The sequence below is a fragment of the Chironomus tepperi genome, unplaced genomic scaffold, assembly GCF_022539635.2.
Source record: "Chironomus tepperi strain 1889 unplaced genomic scaffold, CSIRO-AGI_Ctep_v1 contig_84, whole genome shotgun sequence".
Classification (NCBI taxonomy): Eukaryota; Metazoa; Arthropoda; class Insecta; order Diptera; family Chironomidae; genus Chironomus; species Chironomus tepperi.
Genome location: NW_027226206.1, coordinates 735,204 through 759,934, shown reverse-complemented (window position 1 = coordinate 759,934; position 24,731 = coordinate 735,204). Strand labels below are relative to the sequence as shown.

Below are 24,731 nucleotides of genomic sequence, written 5' to 3'. Positions count from 1 at the left end.
CTGGCGTCTAAAGCTTAAGCAATCGCTTGTCAGCTTCTTCCAGCTGCCAATACTAAATGCTACATTCTTGAGCTACACAAATGAAGAAGGCTCCGTCAGAGAGCTTTTAAGGCTCCGCTAAACTTCTTTTAATAATGCCAAATGGAACCCGCCTATTTTTGGAAGAGATATTGTCACCAAGAAGGTCTTTTAAGGGTCCAAACGTTCAATTTGTGTTGCTTATGACTGTAGCTATCTACAGCCTCCTTCCTATAGTTCTTTTGTCGCCATTATGTTTTTTTCTCAACTATAAAATCAGACTTAATTTGGGCTATTAATGGGAGCTTCATATAGTCTCTTGTCTATATGTCCTGTCCATCAGAGCTTGTTGAGACAACATTCGAAGGATAATTGTTCATTTTAAAATAGAAATCTTGAACTTTTAGAGGTCTTAAGGTCTGTTTTCTTTCGATCAGTCAGACACATCAAAGACAACACTCCTAAATACAGCGCAACAACACTATCCCTTTCCGCATTACACAAAAAAAAGGAATAAAAAATGTTCAACACAAGAAATTTATTCAGATTTTCTGTTGATAATCATTTAATTCTCATTCGACCTGCCCATTAAAGTTTTCATTCACTCTATTGTATAAATGTCAAACATTTATACGCATATACATGCATACGCTCAAAGAGGACGTAACAACAAACGAATGATGTCGGATATAATTAATTTGGCCATAATATGTTAATTTATTCAATGTACTTTATGTAATTTTCAATTGTTGTTTTGTGGCTGCCGTCAATGTTTGTTAGTTTTTTTCATATATTTTTTTGTGTGTCCCTTAGTTTCATCCCTCCCCCCTCCCTCATGACACATTAAAAATTATCGAAAGTTATTTTTATGTTTAACCTCTTGTTGCCTCCATGACACAAAAAAAAATACTGTTTTGAGAGCTATCCCCCACAATTTACTCACTCGTAGTTCAAATTTATGTTGCAACATTTAAATATACGTGGTTATTTTTGAAAATAAAATATACAGGAATGGATGGAGTAAAGCAGAGCATATAGAGAACCAAAAAAAAAAAATTGGTCCATAAACATTGTTAATTATAAATAAAAAATTGATGGCGACATATGCGTTTGAGCATTTTTATGCGGCTAGACATAGCATGTGTGATTGTGGATGGGGATGGGGGGAAGGAGATGTATGTGCATTATTTTTATATTTTTTATGGATGATAATTTCTTTTTATGGATGCACAAAGGATTTATGAGTCATTCAAACGATGTCATCCAATAAAATTTAGTTCAGTTATGAATTTTTAATTAAAATTGACAATTGTCATCGATGGAAATTAAATTTTCTAAATTAAGGGGCGGTCAGTTACTCTAATAATTAGATTGTTTGTAGAATTCTCAATTTTTGTGGATTTTTATGGGAATTTTCAAAAGAATATTGTTTTAAATTTGTTGAATTTTCTGTCTTTGAAGCATCAAATTCTCACTGATTCTGCTGATTCCTAGAAACTCTATCAGTCATCTCAAAACTCAACGAACCCATCCTCTAGTCGCATTAACATTCATCATCATATCCGCAATTAAATTTACAATTCAAATTCATAATTCATCACGTATAATATTTTTCAAATATTTGATAATTAATTCATTTTTCTACCACATTAAACTCACATACATAAATGTCATTCATCATAACAGCCCATAGCAGTCATTAACACTCTAGTCAATAATAGCAAAAAAGTTATAAAATTTACCCTTCACATTAACACGATTTAATTCATCAATATTAGGTGGATATTGGAAGCTGATGTATGCAGCACAATGAAATACGCATGTAACACCATCAAATGCATGTTCGATGGCTGATGCATCACAAATGTCACCGACAATGCTTGTTATTTTTATTTTTTCTGGATGATCTGGAAATATTTTGATAAAAATTAATAAAAATTGAAACAAAAATTAAATTAATGAGGAAAATTCAACGAAAAATATTAAAGTAACTGCGCCTCAATCAGCCCCAAAAATAATTCCGTCAGAAAATTAATTTTTCTCGTGTGCGACTTTTTCCTTCATTTCATTCCATCTTCATTCTTATTTACTTAATCGATTTTCGTATGGTCGCAAGTCCACAATACGAATTTCCTTCACTGTTGGATCACGCTCCTCAATCAGACGTACGATATGCTGCCCTAAAAATCCGCTACCACCTAGAAAATAAAGAAAATGGTCATTAATTTTTACCTTTCATTTCGAATAATCATTTTTGTGCATGCAAGGCTTAATTGAAATTTTTTTCTTCTTCTTCTTTTCTTCTTCCTTTCATGACTTTAATTTTGTGGCCTTTAATCAGCTTTGGATGTGTGTGTAATGTGAATATAGTTCATTACTTATAAAGAAAATTGAATGAAGATGGAAACAAAGTAAGTAAAAGTAAGAAATTGACACGTGAAAAATTAGTTTGGTCTTCTTCCTTTTAGTTCCATTTCTATGAAATTGTTTGATGGCGTGAATCACGAAGGAAGATTCAAACATAAAAAGAATAGTAAAGGCTTTCAAAGTTATTACGATTACCCCATAATTAATGCAGATAGAGTCATTTGAGTATGGATATTTTGTAGTACTGCGGTAGTTCCTTACAAATAGACTTCTTAGAAGGATTATAATTACATATAATGGTTATGTACACAATCAATTGAGTCTGGGTTTATGCAATCTAATGTAATGTTAATAATCAATTTTGTACAATTGTTATTCTGCAGGAAGTGATCTGGCAGATTTTTAGTGGAAAATGGATTTTGTTTGACTTTTGAAGTTCAAGGTGGATTTTTATCAACAATACTCGAGTGGCACAATTCGACAATTCGCATGATTGCCTATAAAAATATGACAAATCACCCTTTAGGTCTTACTGTTAATATGGCGACGTAGTGGGGCTCAAGTTGGGCTCAAAAAACACATTGTGCTGTTCTAAGGAGGATTTCCTGAATTCTCGGTTTTGTCGACTTTTCAAGACTAAGATCGAGACCAAGACTGCAAGAAAACTCTGTGAAGTCCTTTAAATTGTTATTGTTTCAATATGACCCAAACCGAATAGCACAGCGTGTTCTCCAAGCCACTGCAATCCTAGTCAACCTAGTCCCTAGTCCTACTCCATTGTCTCTAGAACTAATTGAAGTCAAATTAATATCACTAGTTCTATTGACGATAAAGAATAAAGTCCCCTGACGATACAGTAATGGCTGATTTTGACCCATTTTTATGGTGAAAAATGCGATTCGCTGTATTGTGCAGCTTGGGGAAGTTGCTAAATTAATTTCTAATGCACATTCTAAAGTACATCTATTTGCTAATGTCAATTTATTGACTTAAGTTATACGCTTAGAACCCTATTACTATACTCAACCCATTCCCAAAGGATTCTACCATAATCTCCCTATTCCATAAAACATCAATAAACTACCAGATTTTCAGCACAAGCATTTCCTATTTCCCTCATTTCTTAAATCCTTAAAATTACAATTTCCATACAGAAGAACTTTCCTAAACGACCATACAACAATCAAAGCCACTCAAACTATTCATTTCCATAATCTCTTTTAATTTCTTTCATTCTCGCCGGAATTAAAGCTCAACTTTCTCACTGTCAAGCGTGGAAAATTATTCAATTTTTCAATTTTATGTCCTTCCTTATCCCCCATTTAATTCTCAATTCGGAAGCTTATTTCAATATATCTATTATAGTCCAGAGCATTTAAAGATATACGAAACTAGATTATACACAATAGATGGATATAAATGACCATTGTACATACTGTTCAGACATTTGCGATGAAGTTTATTGGATTTTTAATGAGTTAGTCGAAGAAACAAAAGCCTGAATGTGAAAAAATAAAAGAAAAATTGGAAAATTGGACACAAAACCTAAGCCATTCATTTTCTTTCGTACAATTCTCTATCTCTTGCTGTTCAAGCTGCCTTCAACCTTCGACACATAACAAATGAATTTCAACTTTACCTTACCATCGATTTAATCCCCTCATTGATGATGAAGTAAAGGGGTTAATGGCGAGGCAAACAGAAGTAGAAAAAATTGGAGAGAATGAAGAAAAAAATTAATTGATTTTCATTTTATGGAAGCTTCTGTGCTGCTTTTAAGCTGAATTTTTTTTTTTTTGGGAAGATGTAGTTAGACGGTGTGAAATTTTGTTTGATTGGCTGTCTAGTAAGACATTTTCAATTTATTTAATTAATTTATATTTGATTTATTTAATTTAGATGTTAAGTGATATGATGCGTTAGGAACAAGGCAATTTAATAGCTGAATGCTCATACCCAAGTGACACATCCCCTAAGAGAACAAGAATACGCTTTCATGGCACAGAAAGACCACTACGGTATCTAAAAGCTGTCTCTTTGCCTGTTAGGGACCATGACGATGACTTTTTAAATAAATTCGATGGTCCAATGTCCTTTATGACGGCGTGGAGAATGCATTAATAAAGTTGTAGTCACGATGCGTTGCAATAAGAATCAAAAACTCGCTATGATCAAGTTAGGATTAGGAAGCCAAAGTTTGATGCTTATCAATTACTTAGGCAATAGAGACCTTATCCGAATCGAACAAGTTTCGACTAGTTTACCGTAGAATAAACTTATAAACTTGACATTTTATGACAAAATTTGAAAAATATAAATCATAAATGTAATTAGACAAACGGTAGATCAATTGCAGCCTGTTGTCCCAAAGATTATTTTTACAATTTTGCTTACAAACCTTAGTATACTTAAAGAACATGCTTTCAAGAGCAGAATGAGCTGAGATCAACGCTTCCAAGCATGCTCAACTAGTAAATTTGAGTAGAACATACTATCGGGAGCCGAGCAGAAATGGTTCAAAACCACACTTTTGCTTCAACCCCATACTAGGTAGACATATGATCAGAACATTCATGATACATCACAGCTTCTAGATCTTATCAAATACCAGAAACCACCCCTTTACAAGTGAAAACCTCAGATTTAATTATCAAATCTACACAACAACAAATGCGCTTAAAACTTCATTCATCTACAGCTTTCACACCATCCTCAACGTTCAACGTTCATTCGCAAAAAAAAATCGTCCATTCAATTTTAGTCCACATGAAAGAAGTGAAAAAAGCACACAAATCGTTCTGTTTTTATATAAAGTGCTATAAAATAAAATTTTCAAGTGCCACTGTGGGAATTCAAAAGAAGCACATCGTACACACAAAAAAAAATGTGGACATACAACATCAATACATGACAGATAAGGAGAAAAAAAAGTAAATAGCCAGCTAGTCAACTGAGAGCAAAGTGAAAAGAGCTTGTTCAAATGTCCTGTCTATGTACACACATAAAGCACCTCTGTCTGTCTCAGTCTCACAAATGACATAAGATTTTAATTGGTTTGCTTTCAGAAATTAAATACAAATAAAAACCAATTGGCAGTTTGAGCTGATGCCAGCAAAAAAAGAGAGTCTTCCTTCGTCTTGTGTCTTTTTAATTTGTACCTGAAATATCTTATGTCCTCAATAACATGCCATTTGGGATTGTTCTTGTAGGTTTGATGTTGATTTAGATTGCAATAAGCATAAAGTGCTGTGTCTTATGCTTGTTATGAGCATGTTTACTGCAGCTACTACTCATTATGAACTCATAGATATTTATGGACAGCAAATGGATGGAGAGCATTAGAGACAGTAATAGATTGGTGGATATTTCTTGTTGAATGAAAGAAATTAGATCCAGTGGGGATTACTGTCAAGTGAATTTGATGCGTTTTTGATGGAAGTACGCTAAGCTGTCTATGCATTAATGATTTTAGGGGCATATTGAGTTTGTGGATTCAATTATTAAGCATCTACACCTCTAAAAGCATCAGCTACTCAAATCTGCAATAACCACGTGAAACCCCGCCAGAACTCCTAATATCCACATCCATTACACCAATTTCCATCCACCCAGATGCACACAAAACATTCATAAATATTCGCATCAAATATTCACCACTGGAGAAATTGCACATGAAATTTAATTAGAATTTACAATGTATGCAGTGTGGCCAGCAACAGCAGAAGCACAGCAATAGTAGCTAATTTTCTTGGCACTCATTTCATTTCCAATGCGACACAAAAAGGACACTCACATTTATGTGGAAGCTTCATATCTACCCTCATACAATATATTTCCAATTATCTGCACAAATTAATTCGATTTAAATTGGATTTTTTTTTCTGTCTTTTTCATGCTGATGCTATTGCTACTGTTTCTCTCTTTTTTTTGCAAAATTTAATACTAAAGCGTCGAGAAAAAAATTATATATTTTGATAAAATAAAAAAAAAATCGTTCTCTAAAGTGTACACACTCGATGAATTCCATTGTATTATGCATTTTTGTATCGGATAGAATGTGTCCTTGTGGGGATTTTATGGGAAATTAGAGGATTTATATTCTAGATCAGTGGTGAGCAATCTGTGTGCCGCGGCTTATTTTGTGACGTCAAAATTTATTGGAAATGCCATGAAACGTCAGGCATTTAGTTTCTTTCCAGGCTTACCACCAAAGTGTGTCGCAAAAAATAAATGATTGAGCATCATTGTTCTAAAAGGACGGGTTTACGAGTTAACAACTTGACATAAAGTATAGTTATTCACTAGAATTAGTGCTGATTATTCCGTTGACCGTTGATCATTAGTCGACCTTATGTCTAGTTAATAACAAGACATTATGTCAAGTTGTTCGCTCGGGGTTTTGTTGAAGGGATGAATGTAAATGATGAATCTGACAATTTTACTGGGTCTACTATCCCGAAAGACATAAGACATATGACTTAACTAACTGTATTTGCGATTGTTGAGGATTTACTTGAACAGCGCAATTTAGTCATTGTTGGTTTTATCAAGGATATAGGCATTCTGTAGAGACTTAGGGATGGTTCAACAAATCGTAGATCATCGATTGTAGTGCCGATTTTGATCAATGCATAAAACTATTCTAGTCTATTCTAACTCTGTCTTGGATCCTCTTGAGCCTTGTCTGGCGATGGGATTGATTGCCAGAGACAAGCTGGCTTAGGATCGGATTTCTAGCTTCTAGCCTCTTCTGCGTCAAGACTCTTCCGAGTAGCAAAAATTTCTGATTAAGCTCATGTTCCTCCAATTTCACTATCAATTTTCAGGACATTCACCACCAAAATCACCATAAGAGCACCATCAACAAAAGAATTCAAGTATAGATGCTTGATATATCATGCTTAAAAAATAATTGTGTGACATTCACTCAATTTTAATTCCAATTCGTTTTTTTTTATTATTATTCCTGTATCATCATACTCGAATTTATATTAAAACTGTCACATGTTCGGTCATATCATTCTGCGGTGAGATGATTTTTATTATTTTTTCATATGCACAAAAAAAAAGTTTTATTTTTGCTGTGTGTGTGCGGTGAGTATGATATGAGATTGTGTGTTTGCATTAATCTCATCCATTTCACTATTTTTTTTTTATCCTTCCTTTCCTTTTTCGGAATTATATTAAAATTGATTTTCATATTATAAAGTTTATGCTGGTTTTGGGGAGCCCAGTTGGGGATAGTTTTGGATAATTTGAGATTTTTGTGGGAGGTTTGATTTAGGGAGGACATATGCAGAATTAATCAAAGAGCTTAATTACGAATGTTTTGCAGCTTAAAGTCTAACCCCAATGAAAACATACGGTGATAAACGGCAGTGACAATTATCTGACCCTAGAGCAACGTGACCTTATTCCATGGCCAGATTCAACAAAATTCGACCTCATAGCAGAGTCAGGTCGGTCCAGGGTCGAATTTTCTAGTGTACTGTATACCTTCCAGACCAGGGACAAAGTCTAAAGACAGATCCAGATTTTGACGAACTTTCCAAAAGTGGCAATGGGACAACATGTTACTAGATACCCCGAAATCCCCTTAAAAAAGCCATTTAACATGAAAAAAATATGAAAACTTTCACCCAATTTCTTACTGGGCATCTCATCTCATTTCCTCACTATAATTGTTATTTTGTTAGCATTTTTCATATTATTTTAAAAAATTTATTTAATTTCACATTCAGCAGCGCCAGCCAGCGAACAAAATAGAAAAAAAAATTCAATTTCAATTAAATAATCAAATAAATTTATCTTTCATTAAAATGAGATTGAGGGTCGGTCGGGTTCGGCATAGAGCAAAAATTGTATATAGCGGCAAATATGCCATGACATGGATGATAATCACGAATGATGAGAAGATAAATGAAAAATTTTGGGTATTTGGAGTGGGATGAGGTGAGGCTGGCTAGGGTAAATGGCGATAAAAAAATGAGCAGAAGAACCGCCTATGTTTATCAAGATTTTGTGAATTAATTAAGTAAAAATTTAATTTTCTTCACTCTTCGACATCATCGTGTGCTGCTTTGCGAGAAGGGATTCAAATTCTGAGATTTTTCCTTATCATCACTTCCACTTATTATTCTTAAAAATATTAAAAAGTTTATCTTAAAAACAGATTTCGCACAGATAACGTATAAAAGGCTTTAAGGCACAGAATCAAAAAATTACAAAAATATTTCCTTAACAAAAACTTGTAATTTGCTTTAAAACTGACTGATGATGCCTGGTGCCGGTTAAAAAACGTGCGATTAATTAATTAATTTTTCAAAGCGTGAATCAATCGGTTATGAATATATTGAAAACATTTATTATATGCACATCCTTTTATGCCATCATGGTGGTGTTGATGATGATCATAAAAAATCTCTGGATAAATGAAAAATAAGTATGGAATCGATGGAAATTGATGGTGAAAGCGCATTTATGCTGCAAATTAAATTTGATGTAATTTTTGTAAAAAAAATAGTATAAACCAATGAAACAAAGGCACTCGTGATCACACAGGGGAATCGAACCCACTGTAAATGTATGTTTAACTGATGTAGTTTAGATTTGCAATATTTCATTTTAATGCACAACAACTTATCACGTAATGTAACGCAAAAATGTCATTCTAGACTAGTGTTGGTCAAGCTTTATTCGCGACATGTCTTAGTGGTTACACACTACTGTGCCGCGGCACAGAGTTGTTGCACGACTGTTCATAACCTCCACAAAAGCGTTACATATTCAGTGAACGAAATCAATGTTTTAAACATTAATTCTAAACTTTGAGTCGAGGCATACTTGTGTACCGCTGAAATTTGTTGGAAATGCTACTAATGGGCATTCCGCATACACTTATTACGTTACGAAAAAAAAGAATTTCTAGACTTCGTTACAAAATGTCCATGTAAAACAAATGTTTTTTTTTTGAATTGTTACATAATCCTAGACCCCCTCCCCCCTAAGAAGTGAACATAATAAGTGAACGGCCCCGAAGGTATACCGTGGCGAAATATAATTTGGACTACATTGGATTAAAATATCAAAATGACGTTCTCAGAATAATTATTTTTTAAAAAAATCATTCATTTTTATCCAAAAAAGAGACGAGAATCCACATTAATCATTTAAAATTTTAAATGTTTTAAATTGTAGGAATTGAACCTCTAAATTTGAATCATTTACTATCATTTTCCATATTAAGTTCTTAATCAACTTGAGATAATACTATAAATATCATCAAAGTACATAGCATGACACTAGTGTACATATTCATATTAAGACAAACTGAATACACCCTGATGACAATTTCCAATTTCATGTCATTTTTTTAAACAACATGAATTAACATGAGGGATCAGAAAGCATGAAACCATCGAGAGTGAATGGACACAAAAAAAAATCAGCCGTATTGGTTGCATTAATTTTCATAATTTACGCTCTTTTATGTATGAATACAGTAATCCGGATTCATCCATTAATTTATCGAATTCATAATTAAACATATGTCCGTACGAAAAAAAATATCTGCAAGCATTGAAGCAGATAGATGACGCACGAGGCTCGACTTCATCCCCCATAATGGAATTAATTTTTTAAATTTATTCTTATGATTTTACAGCCTTTTTTTTGGCACTGAGTAAAATGTTGATTGATAAATATAAACTGATTATAACTAGCATGAATTATCACATTGATCCTCAATTTTTCCCAACAATCTCGTTATCTATTCATAAATATTCATTTTGGATTCACGACAGACGACACAAAAATATGAAAAATTATATCAAATTATTGATAATTTATTACATTGGCATGAAAAACAGGAAATTTTGTTGCTTATAGTTGCCACACTATATTTATATTGTTGGTGTTGTTGATGTTATTGGACATTGTGGCTTGTTGTTAAGAGGAATTTACTAACAGAATCACTTATCTGAAAAATTTAGAATGGATTTTTGGGAAAATTAAATTGAAATTGGCCTCTAAACTACTTTTGGGATGTCATTTACTTCCTTACTGGCCAAACATATCAAATGTGAACCATGGACTCCCTTAGTTTGCTTCTGAAGCTGGATCTATCGCTGGCAATCGATTGCCAATTACCGATGCCTAGCTCATTGTCATCTCTTTCGACAGGATCTTTCCATGAGTTCTTGGTGCACTCTCGTGATCGCTGGAGCTAATTGGAGCTATCACATTGCTTTAGGATCCGCCTAAAATTGAAGGTTTGCATCCTTGGTTGAACTATAGATAACAGTCGAAATCTCAATGGTCGCTGGCCGTACTGATCAACTGTGATCCATGGACTTCCTTAGTTTGCGGCTGAAGCTAGCTCTATTGCTAACAACCGATTGCCAATTACCGATGCCAAATGGATTACCATCGACAACATTTGTGCATGAGTTCTTGAGTCGCCCTCGTGATCCTTGGTCGATTTATAAGCTACAGTCGAAGTCTACAGGCTTGTGCATCTAATATCAAACTCTACAATGCTTATTAAGCGCTCTTGGACATAAAATTCCTTCAAATTATAGATAACGACTTTTTTAAAGCTTTTTAAGCACAATTCAACCAAACCTTAAAAATTAATAATTTAAACAAGATTCAGAATTTATGTTAAATTAATATCGCCATCCTCTCCATAAACACCGATTCACAATGTCCTTTTCACAACTCCTATAATTAATTTTCAATGAAATTTTAATTATGAAAATTGATAGCATAAAAACAGCACAGAATGCGAAGAAAGGAAAAATCATCAATTTTTTTTTCAGCGATTATAATAGCATTCATTTGATTTATGTATATGTTAAGCTTAATTGCTTTTCTGAGCCCAATTTTTGTGAACATGAAAAAAATTGGTAGAAAGGAGGAGGAGAAAAATTCCGAAAGTGACAAATTTGCACTCACTGACAATATTGTGCCGTTCATTTATTTTGTAGGGAAACTTTTACTTTGAATTCTTTATTTAATGCGTTTTGTTTGGAATGAAGGAATCTGATTTCATTGAGGATAATTGTTGACTAAGAATTCGTTCATATTATTACTTCTAATTGGAGTGACTCTGTCTTGGAGCTGGATTCGGTTGGAATCAAATTGGATTTAAACTGCCTGAAATTAAGGAAACTTAAGGAATTGTTTCTTCGAATCAAAATGCAGTTCACACTCTTAGTAGGTGTTTTAGGTTACAAGTAGTAATGTCATAAAATGTGCGGTTCTGATACCAACACAAACTGTAGGTCTGTTGAGCCCAAATATCTAGCTTACTCTCAGTCGTTAAACAATCATTAGCCACGAATCAATCTAGATTTCAATGCATAGATTCTAGATCTGGAAGAAGGACGGAATTTGGAATAGCTTTCAATATAAGCAGGAACTGATTTTTTTTGATTGAAACTTACAAGGACGGAAATTATCTTAATATTAGCAGAAAATCAGCAAATTTCAAGTGATGTTTTTGAATGTTTGTAATCAGCTACTAACAGAATAATATGAAGGATTAACTAGATACTTTTAAATTGAAAACCGATATGTTATGGAATTGTTGAAAAAATATTTCAAGTGAAGGTTCGAATCCTGATATAAATAATTGAGTAATCAATTTGGAGTATATTGACAACACTCATTTTTTACAGGAACTGTTCTTGACAACTCAATGTTTTACATACTTTTTTGTATTCGGGTAAAATGCCACACGACAACACCTTCTTTAACGGCAACTTTTTGGTAAATCACAAATTAATTCCCATCCAAAAAATAATTTGTTCCTGATCATATTCCTAAAATTCCCAAAAATTCCATTAATAAACGCGCTAACAACCTTTAATACAACAAAATATCCCCAACTTTTATTCGAATTCTTTCAAACTTAGCTTGAAGGACTAAATGGACAACAAATAAAACAACGCATTGGACATGAACGAATAAGAAGTAGAAAAAGCATCGTTGGATGGCCCCTGAGGACATTTCACTTTGTTCTTTCTTGTTATTTTCTTATACACATCCACTCTTGAATGTACTATGTCCTTAAAATGGTTTAAGCACAAGAAAAAAAAAGAGAGCAATTTCTCATCCTCCATTTAAGAACTTTTTCTGTGCCTTATTCCCAATGTCACAATAGTGAGAGTTGAGTGCCATGAGAAGATTATTGTGTATGGTGTTATAATGTGGCCTGCTTTCTTGCCATGCCTTGTATGGATTTTATTTCATAATTTTTATTGACAGAATTCTTACTCTATGTCCTGATGCTGCTTAAGCATTGGCAATAATAACAGCAAGAACAACAGTAGCAATAGCATGATAAAATGATACTTTTTTTTTCTCTGTGCCTCCACTTGGAATCAATATCCAATACTGATTTTCTTTCTTTCTTTCTATTTGGCATTAGGGAATTGATAGCTATAACTATTGCACGGTCACAACATATATACATTTTTTTCCTTTTTTTTCTCTCTTTATAGATTATTTTTGTGGTTAGAGAGAGGTTGGAGGATGTACTTATGTGTATGTTGTGGCATTTCAAAAATGGCTTATCATACATTTATTGAACATGTATGAATACCTAGGCATGTGCCACTGCCACACTACTATGACTCTACTCTTTTTTCTACTGTACTAAATTCCCATCATCCCAAAACAAATTTTTTTTTTTGCTACTTCTACTGATACATGTGGATGTATACATTATGGATTTCATATTGATGTTTGTTGTTACTGTGTAATAGATAGAATTGACATATTTTTCGGATTTGTCGATGAATTTTTAAAAGCTATGCTGTTTTTTTGTGTTAGACAAAAACATTTGACTTTTCACTTTTTGTGTGGATGATTCACTGGATAGATGATATGAATTTTGCGGTTTTAAAGCTATTTTGGGATATGAAGTGAACAGGGTTCGATTGGCATACATCCGACATATATCCTTATGAGGTGTTCTTTGCACAGGTAGGATTCCTATTAGCAAGTTGCTATCTCTTAGCTTTTTTATGGGCTGCTACCCTACAAGCAAGGGTTTGAGTAGGATTTCAATCTACTCAATTAGGTACATATCCTGGCACAGCTTCGGTCGTCAGCTGTGGGCATGGTGGTAAAAGATATAAGAAGAACTGTAGAAGCTCCTTTAATTAAAGTCTTCAAGTCTGACATTGTAGTTTCCCAATAACAGCAAAAGAATAAATGGAAGGACATATTGACCGAGAAGTTAACGTTGTTGACAGAGTCAGCAATAACCAACGGATAGCGTCAGTTTAAAGCAGCATCTGAAGGAACCCATATATCACAATTGATCTGTACATCTAGCATACAGAAATTCACTTAACTTCAATTATTTCACAATCCAAAAATAAAATCATCTAACAAGAAATGTCAAAGACGTGCCTATAAAAAAATGTATAAAAATCCCATTAAGAAGTCAAATCACAAACAAATCTACAAAATAGCTCAATTTCAGAAAAATTTCATCACTCCTTCATTTGATGATAATAAAATTATTATTTTCTATGTATCTATGTACGCATAGTATGGCATCATAAGCAATAACAATAATAATAATCAGAAGCTTTGGATATGAATGATAATGATTCCTTTGTGAAGATTTTGGAAGATTTTTTTGGGGTTTTGGTATTTTTTTTTCGGAATTCTGATTCTAGAAAATCTGAAGCATCGTTTTCCCTAACAGGCAAAGAGACCGCTTTCAGGGCCCGTAGCAGTCTTGCGTAATATGATAGCACATTCTTTGCCTGGTTGTGGCTTGAAATTCTTGTGACAAATGTCCCTTGTAAAAAGTCATTTTTTCAAATTATTACAAACAACATCATGAGGCAGAAGGCATGAGACATGAGGCAAGAGGCATGGGGATTTAACCAGAAATCGTACCCTAACAGACTAAGAGCATACTCTCGAGAGCTTGCTCTACTTATGTATACTAGTTAAGCATGCTCGCGAACGTTTCCTGTGTCTTTCTTCTGTCTTGTTCTGCTCTTGAGAGTATGCTCTTTGCCTGCCAGGAGATGTTTCCGGGTTTGAACCCTGTTCAGAACAAGTTGCTGGGAAAGAGTTCTCTTTTCTGCTAAACAGTTAAGACACAAGTGATTAAGTATCAAAATATGAATTCAATAGTTTAATATAATTGTATTTGGCTCTCCCAAGTCCAAACTTTCTTCACTGGCTGTCCATTCAATTGTCACAATTGAATTGTATTCCATGGCCTCCCTCAGATGTCAACTAATCTCAACTCCCTGTTCCATTCTAGTATGATAAGATTGAATCCACATTTACCACATTTTTACAATTTATTAAGTAACATAGACAGTATCATTTCCAAAGTCATTTTTAGATCTGCAACCTTATCAAATCTAACTCACTCTCTAATCCAAATTTCCCAAAAACCAATACCAATACTCCACAAAACTGCAAAGCAACCCACAAATCCCTCATAAAACTCCCCACAAGGGTCAGACACTAAAAATTGTAGAAATTGCAATTTCTTAAAATTTGTATGAGCAATTGTAAAAAATTTGATTTCTACAATTTTTACAATTTCTCTTAGAAAAAAAATTGTGAAATTGGAACGATTTCTACAATTCCCAATTTTTTGTATGTCAAAAATTGTATTGTGATAATTCTTTTTGATTTTACCTGAAAATATCTTTGAAAAGTTCAGATACTTTCTATAATTTTTGATGATTTAATGATTATAATGACAAAATATAATAGACATTTTTCATTAAATTTATATATTTTTAATTATTTACACTTAGAAAGTGCTGTTAAAAACACTGAAATTCATAGTTATTCGTTTTGATTTTGGGTCGATTTCCTTAAAACAGAGCGAGAACTCTGAAAAATACTATTTTCTATTTATTTTTCTCCAAAAATATGTTGCAAAGAAATGAATTTTGCCTCGGGTTTCTTATTAAGACCGAAAAAACTCTCAAAAAAGCAGAATTTTGCCTCAGGTTTCTTAATTGAGGCGAAAAACTTCTCAAAAATCGCCGAATTTTGCCTCGGGTTTCTTATTAAGACCGAAAAAACTCTCAAAAAAGCCGAATTTTGCCTCGGGTTTCTTATTAAGACCGAAAAACCTCTCAAAAAAGCCGAATTTCGCCTCGGGTTTCTTACTTGAAGTAAAAAACCTATCGAAAAAATCAAATTTTGTATTGAATTTCTTATATTAGACTGAAAAATCCACAGGAAAACCAAATTTATGCTCAATTTTCTGTTACTAAGGTGAAAACCCCTAAAAAAATGAATTTATACGCTTTAATATCTATTAATTATAGAAAACACGTGTAGCATAATAATTCCATAAAAATTGTAAAAATACAATTTTTCCAATTTTTGTATGAAAAGAAATTGTGAAATTTGATTTTTACAATTTTTACAATTTTTATATGGAGAAAAATTGTAAATTGCAATTTCTACAATTTTTACAATTTCTATATGGATTGTAAATAGTGTCTGACCCTTGACTCCCCATATAACCATCAAAATGACAGCAATAACAAAATATTATCATTTTTTTCTCTACTTCCAAAATATAAAAATATATAAATGCGATGAACTTAAATTCCCAAATGTATTTATCGTCATATATGATATTGATGTTTTGATATCTTAGACATTCATATACCTCTTACACATTGCATGTCTCAACACATTCAGAAATTTGATTTTTTTTTTCAATATTTTTTCAGACTTTTGACTTCTTTTTTTCATTTTGACGTCGTCGCTCTCGTCAACATTTGATGAAACTAAATGTTATTTTGCTCTATAAGTAAATAAGTAAGTAGCATATAAATGATGTGCTTGGAATGAGGTGAGGAGGTAAAAGCTTAAGAAAAAGGGAGAAAAAAATGTAATTTAAGGGATGATGAGAAGTGTGAGAAGGAAAACAGCATAAGGATGAAACTCATATTGCAATATAAAGCCGGCAGAAAAACAAACGAATGAATAAAATTTTTCAAGCAAAGACGACGTCTTGAAATGCAGAAAAGTTAATATTACAATCCGCCCTACTAAATGCTCTGCTATGTTTTCTTTAATACAATTTTTGAAGAATGATTGAAATTTTAAGTCGGTTTGGGAAGTTATGTAGAGAAGTGTACTAAGAATTGTAAAATTTAGGCTGCTCGGCATATCCAGATCAGTGTATCTCGAACTTTTATGGACTACACAAGTCATTTTATACACCAGTAACTAAGCATGTTTGGATAACATTGCCTGTCTAAATTATCGTAGAACATAGTTTAAGAAGTCCAGTTTCAGAGAATATGGCCACATTATTCTCAACATAATATCTTCCAAACAGTAGCATAGAGTATGCATTCAAGAAAATGATTTCTTTAATAAACTAGATGAGCATGCTCATGAGCTACAACGCGTTGGTCTCCATTTAAAATGCTTTCGGGAGCACGCTCCTAGCATGTTAGGGGTACTGTTTCAAGTTGCAGGTATTGAAAAGTTTTAGCCTGTTTAATCTAGGCTATCTAATTAAATTCATAGGATAATACGATTGAAACATAATTAAATTTGTCCATTTTCTGTTTGCCAAATGGATGGCACATGGTTCCATTTAGAACTTGAAGTCGACTTTTCCATACTAGGATCATTTCGACCTTATGATCTGAAGCTAATTAAACTATCCAGCTCACTACCATGTGGAAGTGACATTTGAGTGAGTAAAAATCAAGCTGGGAGCTCGACCGTGTCCCTAATGGCCACCCCACATGGCTACGTCTGTTTAGAGATATAACAAGTTGCTCTTTGATCTTTGGTTTAAATCTTCGGTTATTCTATAGTCATGCAACTCAGTTTATTCGTGTTTCATGCGCATGATATAATAGCTCTGCGCTTTAACCAACCTCAAATTAATTTCCAACTTCCAACAATCTTTGTACTTTTAAAGACGCAAAATAAAAAGAAACGTTTACAAAACTTGTGAAATGAAAAACTTTTTTTTTCTCTTCTTTTCCGTCGTTCTCCTTTTTAACATTCAGTCATTCATTCACTCATTGAAATGTTTATTTGGATGAAATCTGTTTACACAGCTCTTTTCATATTGCCACTATTACTCCTTGCTGTGCGATGATATCTATGTGACTATTTGCTACTGGAGCTGCTTAAGTAAATTAATTCTTGCCTTTTTCTCACTCTTTTGGATCCACTTTTTATTTGATTATTCGCTTTAATTTTGAAATATTTTTCTTGGTGCTGTTTTTTTTGGGAAGATTTCCTCTTAGTTAGCTTAATGCTGTGAATTGGTCCATTACTTCACTGTTTGAGTGTGCTGAGAAACTTTTGACTTTTAAAATTACTGAATAGATTAAATTTTGAAGATCTGTGAGAATAAATTGCAATAAAACTCATCTGGCACTTCCATTAAGTACCTGTCTCGCATTTATCATCCTTAAAGCATTCTTTTGCTTTTTATAATAAGCCTTAAAAGCACAAAGAAAATCAAACCAAAAAAAGAAAGGCACGAAATGCCTTAAAAGTGTTAAATTTCTAGGCAGGAAAAAAGACTTAATCAAATCACAAGAGACACAACCTTTTCCATCCTACCCAATGCCTTCATCTCACTTGCTCAGCTGTACAAACGAATAAGTGTTGAGGAATAAAACAAAAAACAACACCAGCGTAAGAAAAGCAAAGTATGCCTAAAGGCATCACAAAATTCCTCTTCGAATTCCGAAATTCTACACTGAGCAGCATGCAGAAGGTGCCTTAAACGTAGAAATTTAATAAAGCGGAGTGAGAGAATGAATATAAATAAAATATAGAACGTAACGTTAGGTAAGGTAACGTAAAAAGGGACACGAAATGAAATAAAAAGCTCTCCTGCAAGTGAAATGTTCAGTCTTTAGCTGGATGTTGGATGAGATGTGGGAAATTTGGTGATTTGACTGAATGGCTGTTTGTAGCTTATATTTACATTAACTAGATGTAGTCAGAAGTAATTGGTAATTGGCAAGGGATAGCTAGCGATAGAGCCAGCCGACTGAGCGCCGACTGAGCGAGGTCATGGATCACAGTTGCCCAGTATAGCCAGCAAAGTAAGTAAGATATGATCAGCAATTGACAGTACAATTTTGCTATTGAAAGTTAGCAGTCTGACTACTTTTTGCACTAAAAATGAATGCTTAACTCAAGAAAAGCCAAAAATACTTTTTGAATTGGGAAAAAAGTCTGCCATTTTACTTCCAATTTCGAAAGAAATTTCAAATTTGAAATAACCGTTATTTCTCATAAATTCTCTAAAATGCGCTTAAATCCCCACAAAAGTTAAAAATCTAAATCGCCAAATTCCCGTATCATCTTAAAAAATTTGTGAGTAAGGCACAAAAAAAGGAGTGTAAACGTGATATTTTCTCTTTGTGCCCTCAAACTCACTTATACCTTTTTAGGTTATTTTTTTTTATTGCCATAAAGATTTTCCACGCCGTCTCTTATATTGAGGTAATTGAGGATGAGGTTCTTCTCTCCATTCAGTCATAAATTTTTAATTTCAAACCTCTAACTTCCTCTCTTTCCTTCCTATTTGCTCTCTCATCCACATCCACTTCCTTTCGTTCTCGCTTTCTTTTATTTTCTTACAAATTCAATAAGAAAGAAAAACATGGTTAATGGTCTTATTTTTGTTGTTATCCTTTACAGCTGATTTTTTGAAAAATTGTCTTAGGAAACTTTTGTGGAATTAGATATTGATTGCTGTGTGAAGGATGCGCTTATGCCAATTATTCCATCGAACAATTATGATTGACAGTATTGCATTTAGTATGGGTAATTAGCAGACGCTTGAGATGGGCAGGCCATGTATACAGAAGGCCAAGTGACGCCCAAGGCCTTAAGGTAACTACTTCAGCTCTCGTGCGCCCCAGCCAATGAAGTAAGTAAGTAAGTAATTGGCAAACGGAAGCCAGCAACAACCCAGCTGTAGGCGTCATCTGAACCAAGCAATGGATTACAATTGATCTGTATGGCATGCGACGTAAGTAGGTTAGTAAGTAAATAAGAACAATTATGAACACTTTTTAATTTTTTGCTTGATTTTATCACTAAAAGAACTGACCTTACAGTCGTAAATATTATCATCGCGTTGTTGAACTCTTTTGAAGTTCAACCGGTACACACAACAATGCTATTCAATATTTTAATGTTCTTATAATTAGCATATGAATGTTTTTAATTTTTATGGGGATAAATTGAAAATGGAACTAATAAAACATTTCATTATGAATTTGTCACTCAATTAGGCACGTATGTAAAATATCCAATTTAAAAACACAAGTGTTTTATTATTTTGAATTTAAATGTTTTCCTGTATATAGTCGATGTCTGTTCACATCTCTGTTTAGTTGAATTTTACAGCATTTCTCTCAGTTGGATATTGATCGTCGATCAGGAAATAACTTTTAAGATGAAATATTCATTTCTTAAGTCTTGTAAAATTAAATATTTTTTAATTTCATTAATCTTCACTTTGATTCTTCAAAATGCATACACAGTGAATGCAGAACTTCCTGATGAATACTACGATGACACGTATTATGATGATTACAATGAAGAATATTATTATAATGGATATGAGGATTATGAAGAAGAGTATAATGAAGAAACTACTGAACCAACCAAGACGCCGGTTAAAATTACTACAACAACAGTCAAAACTACGATTCCAGTCAAAACTACAGCGCCAATTAAAATCACTCCGCAAGTAAAAATCACTGAGGCACCAGTCAAAACTACGACGACGCCAGTCAAAATTACAACGCCAGTCAAAACGATAACGCCAGTCAAAACAACGACGCCAATTAAAACTACGACGCCAGTTAAGACTACGACGCATGTAAAAACCACTATGACACCAATCAGAACCACAACGACGCCAGTCAAAACAACGAAGCTAGTGAAAACTACAACCACGACAGTCCAAATTTCCACAACGCAAATTTTGACCACTAAGTTATTGATCCAACCAACGATATCTACACCAAGCGCAGCATCAACAGCTTCTAACTTGAATGGTACAAGTTCATCGATAAGTTCAACTATTGGCACTGAATCCTCGCCTCAAGGAACGATATCCCAAGAAAATAACATTACAATTGTTGCACCAAGCTCAGTATCAACAGCTTCTAGCTCAATTGACACTAGTTCATCGATAAATGCCACTAGTTCAGCAATAACTTTAACTTTGTATACTGAATCTTCGATTCTATCAACGATAGTTCAAGAAACTAACACTACAACATTGTCACCAAGCTCAGTGTCTACAGTTTCCAGCTTAAATAACGACGATTCTTCGATTACCTTAACTTTGAGTTCCTCAACTACGACATCTCCAGAATCAGAAATCTTTTGTGAAAGCTTAACCACATGCAACTACTATTTAGATTCCGATAATCATTATACTTGCATTTTTGATTACTTTTACCCATTAAGTTCTGGACAAGAAACTTTACCAATTGACATTGATGCAAACGTTGCAAAAGTATTTTATAGAAATTGTGTCTTGAATTACATCCCAAGTTCCATATTTCAACGCTTTCCAAACATGCAATATTTATCACTTTCAAACACTAGTCTCAATAGTTTAGATGCACAAACACTTTATGGATGTGGTAGCGTTGCTTATCTAGACCTAAGCTTTAATAATCTCTTAGAGTTACCAGCAGAATCAATCAGTAACTGTAAAAATTTAAGGTATATTGATTTGACAGGAGTTCCAATTGTTTCAATTGATGCAAATCTATTTCAAGCACTGCCATATTTAGAAAAGGTTTTGTTAAATAATGTTAATCAATAAATCTTTGTATGAAAATTTGTTAAAATTCATGTTAATCCAATACAGTGGTGGGCAACCTGTGTAGGGCCATGAATTTTCTAGGGCTAAAGTGTGCCGTGGCTCAAAGAAAAAGGTTGTCCACCATTGATTTTAATGTTAAATTGTAGTAATAAATTGAACAACTTTCATAACTTATTGACATTTAATGATTTTATCATTTTCATTTATAGAAATAGCATAGCTTGTTTCTTAGGACACAGGTATGTCGTCATATTAATCGTGAAAACCGTATTTTACTTGATACGCACCATGACTGCTGATTTTGATCCATTTTTATGGCGAAAAGTGGCATTCGCTGCATTGTAAGGCTCGGGTCAACAGCCATCAATGTGCCAAATGGACATCTTGACGTCATTTAGACATTTTGCTGCAAAAACATCTTATTCATTCATTCAAAAACATCTTATCAACAGCTCATTTAGTCATCAAAAAAGTTCAATATTTTTGGACGGAATTTACAATCAATCCCTTATAAATTATTTAAAAATTAACTACTTCCATTGAAAATCCTTCACTTCAGTTCAAACATTTAAAAGCAATTTACCTCCAGAACTAAAGTACATAGCACACATCACACTCAACAGCAAAATCGAAAGGAACAAGAAAAAGTCTTTAACACGTCCTTCGGGACATTTCAATATCTTACATTTGCTGTTTTGCAGTTTGCTGTGTAAGTATCTTTTTTGTTGCTTCTTACTTTTTTTAAAAGCACTTAAACAGCCAGCACGAAGAGAAAATAACGAAAAAAATAATAAGAAGCTCCAAATGGCCCAGACAATTCTCATTTCACGAGTAGTACGGTATATAAGCAACAAAAAAAAAAGGCAACATAATTACACCGTTAAGATTTCTACCCCTCACCTGGATGATGATGATCGTCTTCGTTAGATACTCATGGGAGAGGCAAAGCAATTCTATAAGAATTAAAAGCAATTTTGGAGCACTTTAAAATAATTAAAGCTTGATGAAGCAAAAATAAAAAGGAAAATTTTTGTCATCAAATGGAGTGTGGAGAATGACTTGACTCATTATTTCAGTCTTTCTGTCACATTCATGTACACAGGCTACACGACAGAGATCAAAGATAATTTTTAAATTTCTTTGAATGAATATTACACCATAGCTGACTGTTTAGACTGCTTTTTTTCTGGTGGAAATGAGAACATTTTTTTTTTCATCGTCTTGAATCCCTACGTCAGGCAATTAAATTAAAAGCACTCTAAATAGAAGAAAAATGGTAGATGGTAGAAGATTCTATACAATTTACTTTTCTTAACTTTCAGCCGTTCGTGCAAGAGCGACATGAATATATAGCTTAAAACGCAAAAATAAGTATGATGATTATAAGTGGTATTGGCTGTGGATTAGAAACGCATTGCTCTGTGGGCTATTCAGTCACATAGAGACAGTATTTAGATCATTCTAGATAGTTTTAAAGGTTTGAAACTCATTTTGTTCAACTTTTGATTAGACAGAGTTACAGCCCGAACAAATGCGGCAATGGACCCACGAGCGCGTTTGAAACGGAAGTAAGTAAGTATATCCCAAATAGACACGGATCATGGTCAATTATATTGATTAAGCATACTCGTGAGAATTGCTGGGTGGACTGAGAACCTTAACTCTTTTATGCCAGGATTGAATTTTTACACAACGGCCTAAAGCGGGCAGCTTAGGTGACAAGTTGTAGCTTACAATCTTTACATTTAAATTGTCGTCTTCTGAAACTATAATAGCCTGTGTAATCATGAATCGACATGGAAATGCGGCTTACAGCCTCTTTCTATAGATCAAAAACGGAATTTCGAGAAAACGTAAGGGTTCGGCTCTTCTAAAGTGTAGGTTGGTGTAGGTATAGGTTTGAGTGTGGTAGCTTGACTAACCCCACTTCGGATAATCCAACTTCAGGCCCAAATCGTTCTGAAGCTGTAGGTTTTTTTTAAGGATAAGAAAATTAAGACCAGTTACTTAGTCATCCTACATATTGCTGTCATACTTTTAATAAAGTTTCAATCTTAAATTTTCTAAAACTATATTAATTGTCGTCAAAACTTCATTAATATAGACATATTCTATTCAACCTACACAATAACCAAAACTTTATAAATTAGACATTCAGCTCCTCATAACAAAACAATGAGAGACATCATTATCATTTCCATATCAACTTTTACAACATTTCGTGTTTTCCAAGAAAATACGCTACAAATAGGAAGAAGAAGACTTACTTCTTTCTAGACATTTAAGACACATCTCACACACACAAGAACAGAACGAAAAATTGTTATTGAGATGTTTATTTCGTAAATAACAGCGGCAGAATCAAGAAAATTGAAACTTTTTTTTCCTTTCCTCCTTTCTTGCTTCCTTTATATTTTATGAACATAATTGTGCGTATGTAAGCTAAAAATTTCTTATCAATTCAATGTCGAATGTTGAAAATTTAATTAAAGTTTTGTTTCATGTTTTCTGCTTACTTTAAGATAATTATTTTCATGTATATACATTGGAAGTAGTTCAAGTGATGAGAAACTTGTGTACACGTGTCATGTGATAAGAAAGCACAATGGAATATTTTTGTAATATAAGAAGACATTCTTGCAAGAGAAAAAAACAATTAAGTAGCAGAAGAATGAGTCTGAAGCAATTAAGAACAGCAGAAATTCATCAAATTGCTGGTTAAATGAATACAATAAATAAAGTTTATGGCTTTTATGCATCACTAAATGAAAAATTCTTTGTGATTGTTACTTTTTTTTTGGGAGACGAAAGTGAAGAAAATGAAGAAAATTTGAGGTGATAAGTTTAGTCTCAATGTGACCCGTGATTGGCAATCTCATAAATCTTATGATAGGTAATTTACAAATGAGTCGTCCTAGGAGGGTAGATGTGGGACAGGATCGATTTAGGATAAGGTGGCCAGAGGATTTTCACAAAATATCGGGACACTTTTGGTAAAAATCGGAATAGTTTGGTACTATTAAGGTTCTTTTGGACTATTTTGAGTCTTAATGTTCAAAGAACTAGTTGAATTACGTTCGAAAGTTGCAAAAAAGTGCAGGAAATAATTGAATTTGTGAGCTAGAATTAGAACGGCGCATTTTCAATAATTTTTGCAGTTTTACTAACGTTTTATGTTTGTTTGATAATTGAAGACCAAGGAAAATGTTCAAATGCTGTCTATAAAGAGGGTTGATAGTTGGGTGATGTCTAAGCTAGGTGACATCTCAGTTAGGTGACACTTTCAGTTGAATGGCACCTCAGATGGGTCACATTCAAACTGTCAGCGCCATTTGTATAAACGCCAAAAGAAGATTCTGTTAGATAAAAAGACAGAATAAAGAAGGTCCATCGAAGACGAAAAGGCACTACGTTCTAGAATCTTTTGATCCATCCCTGAATGCCATCCCTAAAGAGATTCTGTTAATCATATGTTAATATGATCAAATGTAATCAA

General features: G+C 33.4%; 1 protein-coding gene across 2 annotated transcripts in view; it reads right to left on the bottom strand.

The window, feature by feature from the left end:
- Positions 1 to 24,731, bottom strand: part of LOC139085838 (NADPH-dependent 3-keto-steroid reductase Hsd3b4) — a 60,256-nt gene that overhangs the window by 19,827 nt on the left and 15,698 nt on the right. For both annotated transcript variants that reach the window (XM_070634007.1, XM_070634009.1), the window contains exons 3-4: positions 2,109 to 2,216; positions 1,761 to 1,925 (exon numbers count right to left, since the gene is read on the bottom strand). In XM_070634007.1, coding sequence (XP_070490108.1) covers positions 1,761 to 1,925; positions 2,109 to 2,216 — 273 coding nt within the window. The remainder of the gene's footprint in view (positions 1 to 1,760; positions 1,926 to 2,108; positions 2,217 to 24,731) is intronic.